Source organism: Mizuhopecten yessoensis, unplaced genomic scaffold (genome assembly GCF_002113885.1).
Source record: "Mizuhopecten yessoensis strain PY_sf001 unplaced genomic scaffold, ASM211388v2 scaffold7987, whole genome shotgun sequence".
NCBI classification, from domain to species: Eukaryota; Metazoa; Mollusca; class Bivalvia; order Pectinida; family Pectinidae; genus Mizuhopecten; species Mizuhopecten yessoensis.
In genome coordinates, this window is record NW_018407322.1 from 507,956 (window position 1) to 523,256 (window position 15,301).

Below are 15,301 nucleotides of genomic sequence, written 5' to 3' on the forward strand. Positions count from 1 at the left end.
ACCTAATACTGATAATGCTAACCCAAATTGAATTACTTCCAATGGAAATTAAACAAATGTTGGTCCAAAATGTGATTTCCCTATATAAACTATAGTAAAGTTTACCCCCTCCCCAGGAGGAAACGTGAGACCCCAGGGTCATCAAATTCACAATTTCGGTAAAGCACCTTAAGACCCTTCCATATATGAAGAGTATTTGATTCTACCATATCTGGGTCTTGAGAAGAAGATTTTTGAAATTTAAGTCAATTTGACCCTTTTTGGCCCCCTCCCTCAGGCCCCTGGGGGCTTGGGACTAAACCGACCACGACTTTTGTTGACCTTTGTCCATGGAAGGTCCCTGCAAAATTTCATTGAAATTGGTTCAGTAGGTTTCGGAGAAGAAGTCGAAAATGTAAATTGTTTACGGACGCACGACGGACGACGACGGACAAATGGCGATCGCAATAGGTCACTTGAGACTTTGTCTCAGGTGACCTAAAAACTAAAAGACCTGGCAAACTTTCTTATTTAAAAACATCCAAGAAATGATTGAACTTTTTTAAAAATACATCGTTAATGTCAGACGAACCAGATCATTTTTAGTTATTCATTTACAGGTTAATTGTTATGTAAAACAACAATTACTTCAAACTCAATTTGAATACATCGTAAATGTTAGCCGAATCAGAGCATTTTTTATGTAAAACAACAATTACTTCAAATTCAATTTGAAAGTGCTATTGTTGAAATCTTACAGTACAAATAACAGAATAATTTACAGTTGTCACTTTAGCATCAGTCTAGTCACTGGTGCTTCCTTTTCACTGATATAAGTGGAGTGTATAATGATGTACTAAACATTTCTCTTCCTAAGCTGTTGGTAACATACGTTAGCTGAAACAGTTAGTAAAGGTACAATTGCTTGTAATTATATCTTATGGAAAATAGCCATTCATATGTGTATATGTGATATAATGAAATATTTTCTGTTTTTTAGCCCTCTCAGCCAGATGAGCGATGGCAGGGCTCTCGCTCTGAAGCTATCCTAGACCGACAACAGATGGGGGCGGGCCCACCAGAACAGGGGGAGGGGAACAGGTACTGGCCTCACCCTGGGGCTAACACTAACCCAGCCTTCTCAGACATACCCAGCGCTTTGGACAGATCCCCGGGACCTCCCATAAACAGGTGACAGTCATAGTTAATATAAACAAATGGACAGCGACATATTCTGAAGTTCTTAGATCTTAAGTCATTTCACAGCGTGCTTGTCTTTGATATTAGTAACACTGCTGTTTACAACTTTTCTGGTTCTTTTATCAAGTCAAGGACAGATAATGTCTTAAGGTATTTAGCACATGTTTCATTTGTGTAAAGGATATTGCCTTTAATAGATAGTAGATCAGCCTTAACCAATAGTTCAGTACATTATGTATTAGCAAAGTGTTAAATAAATGGATGTTTGTTGGTGTGCCATCAAGTGTGGAACTATTTTGGAAAGGAGATGAAGTGTAATAAAGTAGCGTACATCTTTAAGTTGACTTATATTTTTGTTGTTTCTTTTCTGAAAGATGTACCAGAATTTAAGACCTACTTTATATAATTCTACAGAAATCCAATGGGAGGATCTGAGCTGAGGGACGCTTGGAATAAAATGTATGGTCGTCCAGGGCGACCAGAAATGCCAGGAATGTCTCGACCTGTCAACAGTCCAGCCAAGAACAACCAGTACCCCCACCTACAGGTAAGCATTACGTTATATCACCTTTATTTATCATTCTTGTAAGTAAGATAAAGATGTTTAGTAAGAAATAATACCAAGGTTATATCTAGTTCAGTACAAGTTACATATGGTGGCCATTTTTTTGTAGATATTCTTATTTCTGTGAACTGAAGGAAAATCAACTATCATTCGAAGTGTTCTAATAAGTTATGTTACAAGATCAAACAGCTTTCTTAATCAATTTAGCTTCTCTTGAAAATTTGTAAACAAAATAAAAAAATGCTTCATTTATTTTTAATGTGTGCACATATCCTTTAATGTTTCTTTCTGTGTTCCAGCAAGTTGTACTACCTGCTGTCCCATCCCCACATGTTAGTAGTGATTTACCTGGACGTTACAGTGCACCGGCCATCACAAGTTCAAGGACAAGTCCTATGGGCCAAAGTTCAAGTACCCAAGGTCAGGGGTCAAATTCTAGTCATTCAGGATTGGAAGTGGACACAGGTGTGTCAACGTTTCAGACCTTCGGGAAATCCTCTGATCAAAGTGATAATTCGCCCTCCCAGAGTACATCCCCATCAGGACTGACAATAGGGCCAGCTTCAAAATATCCTGACAACGGTGGTAATAAACCTATTGTTAGACACAAACCAGGGGTGCCACCAAAGCCATTCAACCGTGAGGACCTCAGGGACAGTAGGACCAAGTCACCAGCAAGTTTCAGTGCTGACTACAGAGAGGATGTTCCTCCTGTGGGACTGAAGTCTAAGATCACCGGCAGGTCTATCACTCCATTTTCTATGAACGATCCATTTGGGAGGGAGAGTAACTATAACCAGACATTTACAAACGGTGGTTTTACCACCAGTACGTTGGGCAGTGAGGGCCCAGGGGATGTTCAGGCCAGTATATTTGACTATGTGACCCCTAGTGAGGCATCTTCCCGGTCAGTAACCCCTCCCCTCCCTCCCTTGTCTAACTCAGAGTCAGAGTCAGAACTCTCCAGTCCACACGTGTCACCACGGCTACAACGTTCTGCTAGTGCTGACATATTCTCAACACAAAAGACTCCAGACCTTCTGAGTAACACACGGCCAAACAACGACCCCAGGTCACGAAAGGGACCAGCCTCCCACTTAAACTACCGCCAAGACAGGAAACACTCCAGAGGCCAACGGTTTGGAAAACCTCCAACAGGAAGAATTCTTATCAATGGTCGCATGGAGGGTGAGTACTCAACATAGATTTATGATAAGTGTTAGGATATTTTACGTACAATGTACTTGTAAATACGGTATTTACTTTTCTTCTTGGCTCTTAATATTAAGGCACATGGGCTGTTAGTATGTACAATGTATAACATTCCCAATAGGAAAATCTTATTGCAACTTATAATGAATATGTATGTTTCAGGGGGTTTCACAAATGATTTACGTGAATCTGCTGGTGACGAGAGTGATCTGCCCTTCGATATAGAGGATACCATTTTAACAGTGGAATCTCATGATACAGAGCCAGTAAAACTCCGTGATTTTCCACAGCCCCCTGGAGATATAGACAACATGAAAAACAAAATGGACAATTTAGAGGGCATGTACCAGGATATTATGAAAGTGTTAGGTGTAGACAGGGAAACTGTTACCACAGTGATGAACCGTGTACCACGGCGACGGTGGAGTATTGGAAGCTCTGACACCAGTTCTTTACGGAGACCTGTGAAAAAAGGTCGTGGTTCAAGTACAACAACAAATATGGGAGGTCATCATCGTCATCATCACTACAGTCACAGGGACATCAAGTAAGTGTGGGGGTTACAGAGACATCAAGTAAGTGTTGGGGTTACAGGGACATAAAGTAAGTGTGGGGGTTACAGAGACATCAAGTAAGTGTGGGGGTTACAGGGACATCAAGTGTGGGCAATACAGAGACATCAAGTGTGAGGTCACAGGGACATAAAGTAAGTGTGGGGGTTACAGAGACATCAAGTAAGTGTGGGGGTTACAGGGACATCAAGTAAGTGTGGAGGTTACAGAGACATCAAGTAAGTGTTGGGGTTACAGAGACATCAAGTAAGTGAAGCCTAGAGTTACAGGGACATCAAGTGTGGGGATCACAGGGACATTAAGTGTTGGGATTACAAGGACATCAAGTAAGTGAAGCCTATGGTTACAGAGACATCAAATAAGTGTGGAGGTTACAGGAACATCAAATAAGTGTTGGGTTACAGGGACATCAAATAAGTGTGGGGGTTACAGGAACATCAAATAAGTGTTGGGTTACAGGGACATCAAATAAGTGTGGGGGTTACAGGGACATCATTTAAGTGTGGGGGTTACAGGGACATTAAGTGTTGGGATTACAGGGACATCAAGTAAGTGAAGCCTTTGGTTACAGAGACATCAAATAAGTGTGGAGGTTACAGGAACATCAAATAAGTGTGGGGTCACATGGACATCAAATAAGTGTGAGGGTCACAGGGACATTAAATAAGTGTGGAGGTTACAGGAACATCAGATAAGTGTGGAGGTTACAGGAACATCAAATAAGTGTGGGGTTACAGGGACATCATTTAAGTGTGGGGGTTACAGGGACATCTAGCAAGTATTTGGGTTACAGGGACATCAAGCAAGTATTTGGGTTACAGGGACATCAAATATGTGTGGATGTCACAGAGATATCAAATCAATGTTGGGGTCACAGTGACATCAAGTTAGTGTGAGATTACATGGCATCAAATAAGTATGGGGGTCACAGGGACATCAAATAAGTATGGGGGTCACATGGACATCAAATAAGTGTGAGGGTCACAGGGACATCAAGTAAGTGGGGGGTCAAAGGGACATCAAATAAGTGTGGGGGTCACAGGGACACCAAGGAAGGGTGATGGTCTCAGGGACATCAAGTAAGTGTGGGGGTCACAGGGACATTTCGTAAGTGTGAGATTATGTGGCATCAAATAAGTGTGGGGGGCACAGAGACATACATCACCCAGATTTTCTTTACTGCACTTCTATAGAGTTAAACCTTTCCATCATTCACTGTAGTAACTTGAGAAGTTCAAAAAAAAAAAATGGTAAATATCTATATTCTTAAGCAGCAGTAAATAAATAGTAACAAGATTCTATTGATGTCCACTATTTGTTAGATCCTTAGTAGACCTACATACCTTCCTGGGAGAAGTGACTGGTGCCACATGCGGTGCAGGAGACACCTCACTGAAGTCCAGGTTCTCTCTAAGGGTTATGTGTGGGTTCATCATCACTTTCCTTTTGTTTTTGTCTTCACAATTTTTGTAGCTGTCTTTTCTTATCAACCTCTAAGATCCTATTTTGTTCTTGTGTTGATTGATGGTGTGGTACATTGATTACTATTCACTTAATCAAACTTAAGCTTAAAGCATGAATGAAATATAGTTCATGATATCTACTTGTTCATTACAGAGCAATAAACCGGAGATTCCAGCGACTTGAATCGCATGTGGTGACGCTAGCGCGAAGTGTTGCTCACCTTTCGTCTGAGCTACGCTCCCACAGTGCTATGTCACACGAACTTGAGGCACTACGCAAGGAGATACGCGAGGTCAGGGACATTAGACAGACAGCTGCACAACGCACACCAATGTTACACGAACTAAACGACCTGGACAGGTTCCGGGGATGGGTGCCATCACTTACCAACCCTAAGAGAGTCAACAAACTAACAAAGTAGGTAACATCGTATAGAACACTCCCACACAATGTAGATCACACATCGGTGGTGAAGGAATAGACAGCACCTAGTGGGTAAATGGTTATATAGGGATTTTCATTCACTTGTATTTTCTTTATTTTTCAATATTTCTTTCTAAAGTGATGTGCCCTTCATCCAACATATAATAATAGCAATATTTATCAGACACATTATAATGACAGTGTTTTAACAATGTTTACTCCTGCACATTCTAAATGTTTCCTCAACAGCTTGAATAAACGAGATTATTTGATTTTTCTGATAACGGTATTTGCTTTTTATCACAGATTTTTTGGCCAAGAACCACCACTCCTTCAGCTATTCTTGAAGAAGCTTGGCTATGAGGTAAGGCATCAGGCGCAGGTGTTAAAAGCTGTATTAAGTTAATGGCAAATTAACCTTAAAAGTATGTTTATCTTGTAAAACGATTACACCTTGTACCAAGTAATAATAAACACACATCTTATAGAAGTACATGGACTGGAATATATCATGGTGGAAAGGAATGTGAATAAACTGCAACACATTTTACAAATTTAAGGATTGATTTTCTTTCCTAACAGAAATACTCCAGCAACTTTGAGAATGAGCACATCGGTATGATTGAGCTGCCCTACATGACGGAGGATCGCCTGGAGAAGATCGGTGTACCTATGGGGCCACGTCTTCGTATCCTGCAAGAGGCACAAATGTGCTTCAGGCAGGAAAACTTCAACATCTACATAGTATGACAGTGGCCACCAATTCCGTAAAATAACTCATCAATGTATCAGGCAAGCCATACCTGGAATCTGTGTGGGTCTTCCTCTGATGGTCAGGCTGACATATAAAGTTTTCAAAACCGAAATGCAGGCGATGACCAATAAAAACCACTGTCTGTCCACCAATGAAGATGTAACACCTTCTAGCTTGGTGCGTCACAGAAGTGGTAGCTCTCTTTGTCCAGTATGTGGTACAACCGTGTAGGGAGTTGTAATAGAACATCTAGTGCTAATGACATGTTTCATTACCAAGTAGTTTAGATCAGGTTTCCTTTGAGGAAGGTGATTAATCAGGTGTACTTGTCTCAGGTAGATACATCACATGAAATTGTGTTCAGACTGGACCGTCAAAACAGTGTTCAGACTGGACCGTTGAAACAGTGTTCAGACTGGACCGTCGAAACAGTGTTCAGATCCGACTTTTGGAAGAGTGTTCAAACTAGACCTTTGGAAGTGTTCAGACTGGACCGTCGAAATAGTGAACTGCTCCAACTTTCGAAAGTGTGCAGATGGTACGTTTTGGACGAGTGTTCAGATCGGACCTTTTGGAACTGTGGTCAGACCGGACACGTGGAATAGTGTTCAGACCAGACCTTAAGAACAGTGTTCAGACCAGACCTTTGGAACAGTGTTCAGATCGGAGCCTTGAAACACAATTTTCAGATTGGACCTCTGGAACAGTGTTTACACCAGACATAGTAATAACAGTTCTGGATGAAAGCAGATTCATAAACATTTATATTTGCTGTTCAGTCATCTTGTGTTATGTATGGCATGGTACAAGTTTTCCATTCTGTATGACTGCAGCAATCTAAGTATAGCTATTCCCGACTGTATGACCGTCATAGACAGAGGTTCAGTCATCTTTTACAACTTATCCAAGGAACAAACTGTCCATTCTGTATGACTGTCACAATCCAATGATAGCTATTCCTGACCACACAACTGCCATAGACAGGACAGCTATTCCCCATTCTGACAGTACTCTATACGGAGGATAAGAACTGTCCAGTATATTTAATGCTCATCCTATTATGATACCGTCCACATTAAAAGTGCTTCATTGTAATCCTCTTCCACCCCCATATATGACAATAATAAGGGCAGCACGCTGTATAGCACCATGGTGCAATTCTCTCCATTACTACCAAGCTACTCAACCTATACCGGTAAGTTTATTATCAGATGTTAAGGCAAGGTATATATATATTCCCCGTTTCTCTCATTTCTGTACTACCTACCCCACTGTAGTAAACATACCAGCAGACTACCATCTGTCCTATATAACACACTGAAAATGAAATTTAACAAGTACATGAGGGCCAAGGAGAACAAAATTACTGATTGATTTCCACAAAATGAGTTGGTTTAAAACCCAAATACTACCCCTATCCAATTTTCGTTCCATTTAACTGGGAAATCCATTTGCTCTATAATTTGCTGTTCATATATTGACACACTGCTGCTCTGTCCTCGAGTCAAAACCAGGGGACATTCAGGACTGAAAAAAGTTCCAGAGCATTTCAGAATTTGTTCTTTCTCACTGAGTGGCCTTGTTCAAATCAAGTGTCAAGAGATTGTTTTATGCAAATGCTCAGGAGCGTTTTTAGTCCTGAATCTGTATGGTAAAACCCTGAAGTGCAGTTTCGTCTGTAATGGATCTGTTTGTCGGAGGTTGAACCGTGAAAAAAACATAGCCACATGTTTTACCCCGTCTTCAGAATTTATATTTTTACTTTGGCACTTTCATTTTTTGTATTATTTATTTAACAGTTTACCTATTTAGGTAATTATTATATACACAGTTGAGCTAACCAATTTTATATACCTATATTAATGAAATGTTGTGCCTTTCCCATTAAAATATATGTATTTTTAAGAAGTGATTGATGCTGTGTTTTGTTGTCTATAGTGGAGGAGAAACTGTAACAGGGCGACATCTATCAGCTGATCATATTTTCCCTCTACCTGGAGGTGTATGATAGAGATCTCATGAAGGTGGACAATGAATATGTCTTTCATCAGTTAATATAATAAAATCATGCCTTATCTGAAAGGACATTATTAAGTTCTCTGAGGTAAGATTTCTTAACTGTCCAGTAAATATTACACATATTCTAGTTGTAAAAAATAAATAAAAATATTCAGTGAAAAAAACACGGTTTTTCTGTTAATGACGCCCATCCATCAAAACATAACAGGCTTATTAGCAAGTACGATCTTATTTCTGGTGAAATTTAAATAAAAGATGTTCCTAAAAATCTGGAACAAGCAGGGAATTGGTATAGCACATCATTTAATGAGGTTACATAACAGGTAGGATGAAAATGCTGATCAAGTAGTCAAGAATCTGTCGGCATCTACATATATATCATGTATGTACAAATAAGACAAATACAAAATTTTGTAGAAGAGAATTTTTTAATTTGCACAATACCACTGTTGGGAGAAGTTTGTTTATATTCCAATTTATCAAAAACCAAAAGCTTGACATAATTTTGAATTTTTTAAAACGGTTAAAAAATAATCAACACCCAATAAGCCTGACATTATCAGAAAAGTACTAGAAAATGTGTCCTTTGTACTCAGGAACAACAATGATGGATTAGAGAAATGCTCCGATACCAAGAAAGGACTTGTGGTTCGTTTGATATTGAGATACAACACTGAAGGACTAAGGGGAGATAACTGGGTCACTCTAAGCACTAGTAGTCTATATAGTCTAGGGTGCTGACCTCCTCCAAACACAGACCCACCTGGGCAGTATGAACATCAAGTTAAATACCAAGGTTTGGCTCTTAAAAGACTCAATCATGCTAGAGAAATATCAGCAATGTCTTATTACCCAACACACTACTGAGGTGGGCCACGCTCACAGGAGTTCAACACTGTTAGTCAGTCATTTCTAATGTGGTCCAAAGTGTTTGGTTACTATCACCTTGGCACACACACATATCGTCTCACTTGTGTCATCATCGTCGACATTGGAGCCTGTATTCTGTATTTCACGCAGGATGCAGGAATATCTTATATAATTTTCATAACTACACACAGGCTATTTATTACAACACAACACCTGGACATATTACCTGTGTAAAATATTAAAAATTTACCTATCACCATACAACACCAGTACATTATAATCTGTGTATAATTTAAGTTCATCTATCATACTGAGAACAAATAATGTGTCTGCTTATTAATTTCTTCTCTCAAGTATCAAACTTGTATTGTCCACACAAGAATAAGATTGATGTAAAGTCTGTAGCTTTGACCCAATAAGGGAGATAAGTCTCAGCTCTCCTCCTCTATCCCAGGTCAGAGGAGATCATAGCCACACCCCTTTCATAGAAGCTGTGTCCCTCTCCCGATCCTTCGCCCTCTGTGTCAAAGTCCAGGGTAAACAGGAGCTGTCCTCTGGTAGCGTTCAGATACACAGGTAGAGTTACCTTCCCTTCCTTCTTAGCACCATCCAACCTGAATAAAAATAACGTTAAAATGTCAACATTTTGCTAGAAAAATTTGTAGTTTCAGATCAGATTTACAATGTGATGTAGGAAAAGAAGCTTGTTTCTACATGTTAATGTTTACCTGATCCAGCAGAGCAGAGTGACCGGTAGGTCGGTGGATATGGTGGTAGACAGTTGTAGCTTGTTCTTCTTACACACCGCGCCCTGGAGTCTCAGGCCTACAACACATACATTACCTCCATTATATACACTCATCTGCGATACATTCTTGGATACTGTAATGTACCTCATATAGCCTAACTTTGGCAGGTAGTCTCCCCCCTTTATCAGAGATAGGGATGTGTCAGTCACTATGAAAACAAAGCATCTTAGTCACCATGAAGACATTGCCAGCTTTATGTTTTGACACTTAATGATATCTTATATTTGTAAAAGGAAATTTTATTTTGCTAAAATACCCATTGGCTTAGGTATAAACTTTTTTTAAATGGTATTTAAACTGCTACATACCCCCCACCCCCACCCCCTTGCTTCGTTTCATTAAGAATGAATCGCCCTGGGGTAATCAACAATAAAATCAGGTAGTGTAATGCCAAGTTGGCTGTACCTGTGATGGCGAAGCTGCAGGGGTCAATAGAGGCTGTACCCTTTCCATCCACTACCTTCACCTGCCAAGGAATAAAGTGTAAGCATCATATATGTCTTAAAGTACAACAAAATATCTGATTTGACCAAACCGTGCATGATGAGGTCTGTTCCACAAATGATTTATACAATTTGTCTATCCATAAGGTACAAACCTGGTCTGAGCAATATTCATCAACTTCAAATGACAAATTGTGCTCAGCCAAGATTTGAATATCATGAATAGACTGAAACTGATGTCCACAATTTTGCTTCATCAATTGTCATTTTACTTAACATTTAATCCACTCAACTCTCAAGTCACATTCAAATCAAACTGAATCATACAATGACGTAGTCCGATAAAGTCCTTAACACTTTCTGTTCTTAAAATGGAGTCTGGAAGAGATTTACTGTATAACCTACATAGCACAATGGACAAAACATTAATTTGTAGGCTCCATGATAAAACCCATTATAAGGTAGTTATAGACACCTGTATGCTGACCACAGACGTCCCATACCAGGTACATACCTCTAGATAAAGTTCCTCCAGTGACCAGCTGTTGGCCTGGGCTACGTACTGACGTGTGGCAGTGATGTAAGCCTCAGGAATAAACAGGCCTCCCAACCAAACATTCAGGTTCTGTAAGTGACAAGTAGATCAATTATAAATGTTCAGCTGACAATTTGATCAGAAAATTAATAGCAGAATTCACAACACCTTTATAACAATAACTCGCAGATATCATGAATGTGTAACAATTCTACAGGATATTGTAACCATGTTATGTAAATAGTCCATAGGATATTCTAATCAGGCATCTCCACGACCTATCCAACACTATACAATACAACGAGTGCTGTGGTACTGCAAGTCCTTTGCCCCTCCCCCCATCTCTGTATACATAATGCTAGTGTGGAGTGGTACCTTGAGATCCTTGGCCCCGCCCTGCTGGGTAGTGACCACGATCTGTTGCAGTTGTTTGACACGAAGGGAGAAGTCAGTGATCCACTGTATGACGGTGATTCCAGACGGCACAGTGTAGCGGTGCCATGTCTGTGGGATAATTCCTGGAGACACAATCACACACAGTTAATCTACGAAACATAGCACTTAGTGCACAAAATAGTAGAATGGTCAAAATACAAAAGTAACACTTTCAGCGAAATACACTGGGAACACTTTTAATATTGCAGATTTATGTTAATGGCATATTTTAAACAAATGATAAGGAAGATATTCTTAACCCTTAAGATATTCATATGCAAGCATTTTTGGTACATTATTTGTTGAAAAAATGTTAGTTACTGACAAGAACTTGTGACTTGCCTTTAGCTAAGTCTGCCATCATAGCCCTGTGGTGATTGGTTGGTTTCTTCTCTCCCTGACAAATCATTGACACATCGTTTAGGTCCTGGCGAATGTCCATCAGAAGGGTTGCTCCTGCGTTCACCTCACGCTCAAAGAAACGGAACAGTGGGTCACGGATGTTGTCAAAGGTCCTCTTCATGGAGCCCAGCGTCTGAAAATGACAGAGCAATCACTGTAAGCAATTAACTTTCTAAAATGGTGAACACCTAAAACAACTTATGAAATTAATAATAAAGGATGAAAAAAGCACTGAGTAAATGATTAATAAAGATTAAACATAAAATTAAACACATGCATGACAGTATCATGCTAAAACAGAATATTAATGTTGATTATTTGTTAGAGACATTATATAATGAAGAACTGAGTAAAACATTATCCAACATATCAAAGTGTATGTCTATTGAGTAAAGCCAATTAAGGTGCAATGTTAGTGTATTATAACCCCGTCACCTCCATCTACAACAGACTACTGTTCCTGCTGTGTACCAGAACCAGTGTTTCATGTGATATTATGTTAGTACTAGGTAACTTTCTTATGGAGCACATGTCCTGTATTATCACTGCTAAGATACAAACTTCTCAATACCTTGTAGGAAAGTTTATATCATTGTTGACATACTTTCTGAAATATTGCATATTGCGAGTCAAAGCTAGGAAGTTGGGAAATCTGGGACAGGAAACCAAATAATGATTACCACGATCGTAAAGCACTGAACATTTTGGCTGAACATTTTGGTATCGAACCACAGAGTGTCAAATCAACTATACTCACCTCTGTAAAAATTAATATTAAAATGAAGACAAAATCCATAACCCTGATAAAAGTTGATACAGGAAACAAGATAACCGCTTCCAAACTGCCCAGTAATTACAGGGTATACCAATAAAGTTACTGTAGGTCATACCTATAAAGTTACTGTAGGTCATACCTAAAAGTAACTGTAGGTCATACCTATAAAGTTACTGTAGGTCATACCTATAAAGTTAATGTAGGTCATACCTAAAAGTAACTGTAGGTCATACCTATAAAGTTACTGTAGGTCATACCTATAAAGATACCTATAAAGTTACTGTAGGTCACACCTATAAAGTTACTGTAGGTCATACCTATAAAGTTAATGTAGGTCATACCTATAAAGTAACTGTAGGTCATACCTATAAAGTTATTGTAGGTCATACCTATAAAGTTACTGTAGGTCATACCTATAAAGTTACTGGGTAGGTCATACCTATAAAGTTACTGCAGGTCATACCTATAAAGCTATTGTAGGTCATACCTATAAAGGTACTGTAGGTCATACCTCTAAAGTTACTGTAGGTCATACCTATAAAGTTACTTGGAAGGTCATACCTATAAAGATACTGTAGGTCATACCTATAAAGTTACTGTAGGTCATACATATAAAGTTACTGTAGGTCATACCTATAAAGTTATTGTAGGTCATACCTGTAAAGTTACTGTAGGTCATACCTATAAAGTTACTATAGGTCATACCTATAAAGTTACTGTAGGTCATAACTATAAAGTTACTGTAGGTCATACCTATAAAGTAACTGTAGGTCATACCTATAAAGTTATTGTAGGTCATACCTATAAAGTTACTGTGGGTCATACCTATAAAGCTATTGTAGGTCGTATCTATAAAGTTACTGTAGGTCATATCGATAAAGTTACTGTAGGTCATACCTATAAAGTTACTGTAGGTAATACCTATAAAGTTACTGTAGGTCATACCTATAAAGTTACTTGGAAGGTCATACCTATAAAGTTACTGTAGGTCATACCTATAAAGTTACTGTAGGTCATACCTATATTACTGTAGATCATACCTATAAAGTTACTGTAGGTCATACCTATAAAAATATTGTAGGTCATACCTATAAAGTTACTGTAGGTCATACCTATAAAGTTACTGTAGGTCATACCTATAAAGTTACTGTAGGTCATACCTATAAAGTTACTGTAGGTCATACCTATAAAGTTACTGTAGGTCATACCTATAAAGTTACTGTAGGTCATACCTATAAAGTTACTGTAGGTCATACCTATAAAGTTACTGTAGGTCATACCTATAAAGTTACTGTAGGTCATACCTATAAAGTTACTGTAGGTCATACCTATAAAGTTACTGTAGGTCATACCTATAAAGTTACTGTAGGTCATACCTATAAAGTTACTGTAGGTCATACCTATAAAGTTACTGTAGGTCATACCTATAAAGTTACTGTAGGTCATACCTATAAAGTTACTGTAGGTCATACCTATAAAGTTACTGTAGGTCATACCTATAAAGTTACTGTAGGTCATACCTATAAAGTTACTGTAGGTCATACCTATAAAGTTACTGTAGGTCATACCTATAAAGTTACTGTAGGTCATACCTATAAAGTTACTGTAGGTCATACCTATAAAGTTACTGTAGGTCATACCTATAAAGTTACTGTAGGTCATACCTATAAAGTTACTGTAGGTCATACCTATAAAGTTACTGTAGGTCATACCTATAAAGTTACTGTAGGTCATACCTATAAAGTTACTGTAGGTCATACCTATAAAGTTACTGTAGGTCATACCTATAAAGTTACTGTAGGTCATACCTATAAAGTTACTGTAGGTCATACCTATAAAGTTACTGTAGGTCATACCTATAAAGTTACTGTAGGTCATACCTATAAAGTTACTGTAGGTCATACCTATAAAGTTACTGTAGGTCATACCTATAAAGTTACTGTAGGTCATACCTATAAAGTTACTGTAGGTCATACCTATAAAGTTACTGTAGGTCATACCTATAAAGTTACTGTAGGTCATACCTATAAAGTTACTGTAGGTCATACCTATAAAGTTACTGTAGGTCATACCTATAAAGTTACTGTAGGTCATACCTATAAAGTTACTGTAGGTCATACCTATAAAGTTACTGTAGGTCATACCTATAAAGTTACTGTAGGTCATACCTATAAAGTTACTGTAGGTCATACCTATAAAGTTACTGTAGGTCATACCTATAAAGTTACTGTAGGTCATACCTATAAAGTTACTGTAGGTCATACCTATAAAGTTACTGTAGGTCATACCTATAAAGTTACTGTAGGTCATACCTATAAAGTTACTGTAGGTCATACCTATAAAGTTACTGTAGGTCATACCTATAAAGTTACTGTAGGTCATACCTATAAAGTTACTGTAGGTCATACCTATAAAGTTACTGTAGGTCATACCTATAAAGTTACTGTAGGTCATACCTATAAAGTTACTGTAGGTCATACCTATAAAGTTACTGTAGGTCATACCTATAAAGTTACTGTAGGTCATACCTATAAAGTTACTGTAGGTCATACCTATAAAGTTACTGTAGGTCATACCTATAAAGTTACTGTAGGTCATACCTATAAAGTTACTGTAGGTCATACCTATAAAGTTACTGTAGGTCATACCTATAAAGTTACTGTAGGTCATACCTATAAAGTTACTGTAGGTCATACCTATAAAGTTACTGTAGGTCATACCTATAAAGTTACTGTAGGTCATACCTATAAAGTTACTGTAGGTCATACCTATAAAGTTACTGTAGGTCATACCTATAAAGTTACTGTAGGTCATACCTATAAAGTTACTGTAGGTCATACCTAT

General features: G+C 38.4%; 2 protein-coding genes across 7 annotated transcripts in view; one reads left to right on the top strand and one right to left on the bottom strand.

Moving 5' to 3' along the window:
• Positions 1 to 8,214, top strand: part of LOC110454638 — a 64,641-nt gene extending 56,427 nt beyond the window's left edge. For all 6 annotated transcript variants that reach the window (XM_021504265.1, XM_021504259.1, XM_021504260.1 and 3 more), the window contains 7 exons: positions 980 to 1,170; positions 1,594 to 1,726; positions 2,044 to 2,932; positions 3,119 to 3,503; positions 5,146 to 5,409; positions 5,722 to 5,779; positions 5,998 to 8,214. In XM_021504265.1, the coding sequence (XP_021359940.1) occupies positions 980 to 1,170; positions 1,594 to 1,726; positions 2,044 to 2,932; positions 3,119 to 3,503; positions 5,146 to 5,409; positions 5,722 to 5,779; positions 5,998 to 6,165 (2,088 nt within the window). In that variant the 3' untranslated portion in view covers positions 6,166 to 8,214. The remainder of the gene's footprint in view (positions 1 to 979; positions 1,171 to 1,593; positions 1,727 to 2,043; positions 2,933 to 3,118; positions 3,504 to 5,145; positions 5,410 to 5,721; positions 5,780 to 5,997) is intronic.
• Positions 8,215 to 8,597: 383 nt separating this feature from the next.
• LOC110454634 (cytoplasmic dynein 1 heavy chain 1-like) overlaps positions 8,598 to 15,301 on the bottom strand; it is a 68,769-nt gene continuing 62,065 nt past the window's right edge. Inside the window, 6 exon segments of the mRNA XM_021504254.1 lie at positions 8,598 to 9,672; positions 9,787 to 9,883; positions 10,273 to 10,333; positions 10,825 to 10,935; positions 11,221 to 11,363; positions 11,623 to 11,815. Of these exon segments, the coding sequence (XP_021359929.1) occupies positions 9,504 to 9,672; positions 9,787 to 9,883; positions 10,273 to 10,333; positions 10,825 to 10,935; positions 11,221 to 11,363; positions 11,623 to 11,815 (774 nt within the window). The 3' untranslated portion in view covers positions 8,598 to 9,503.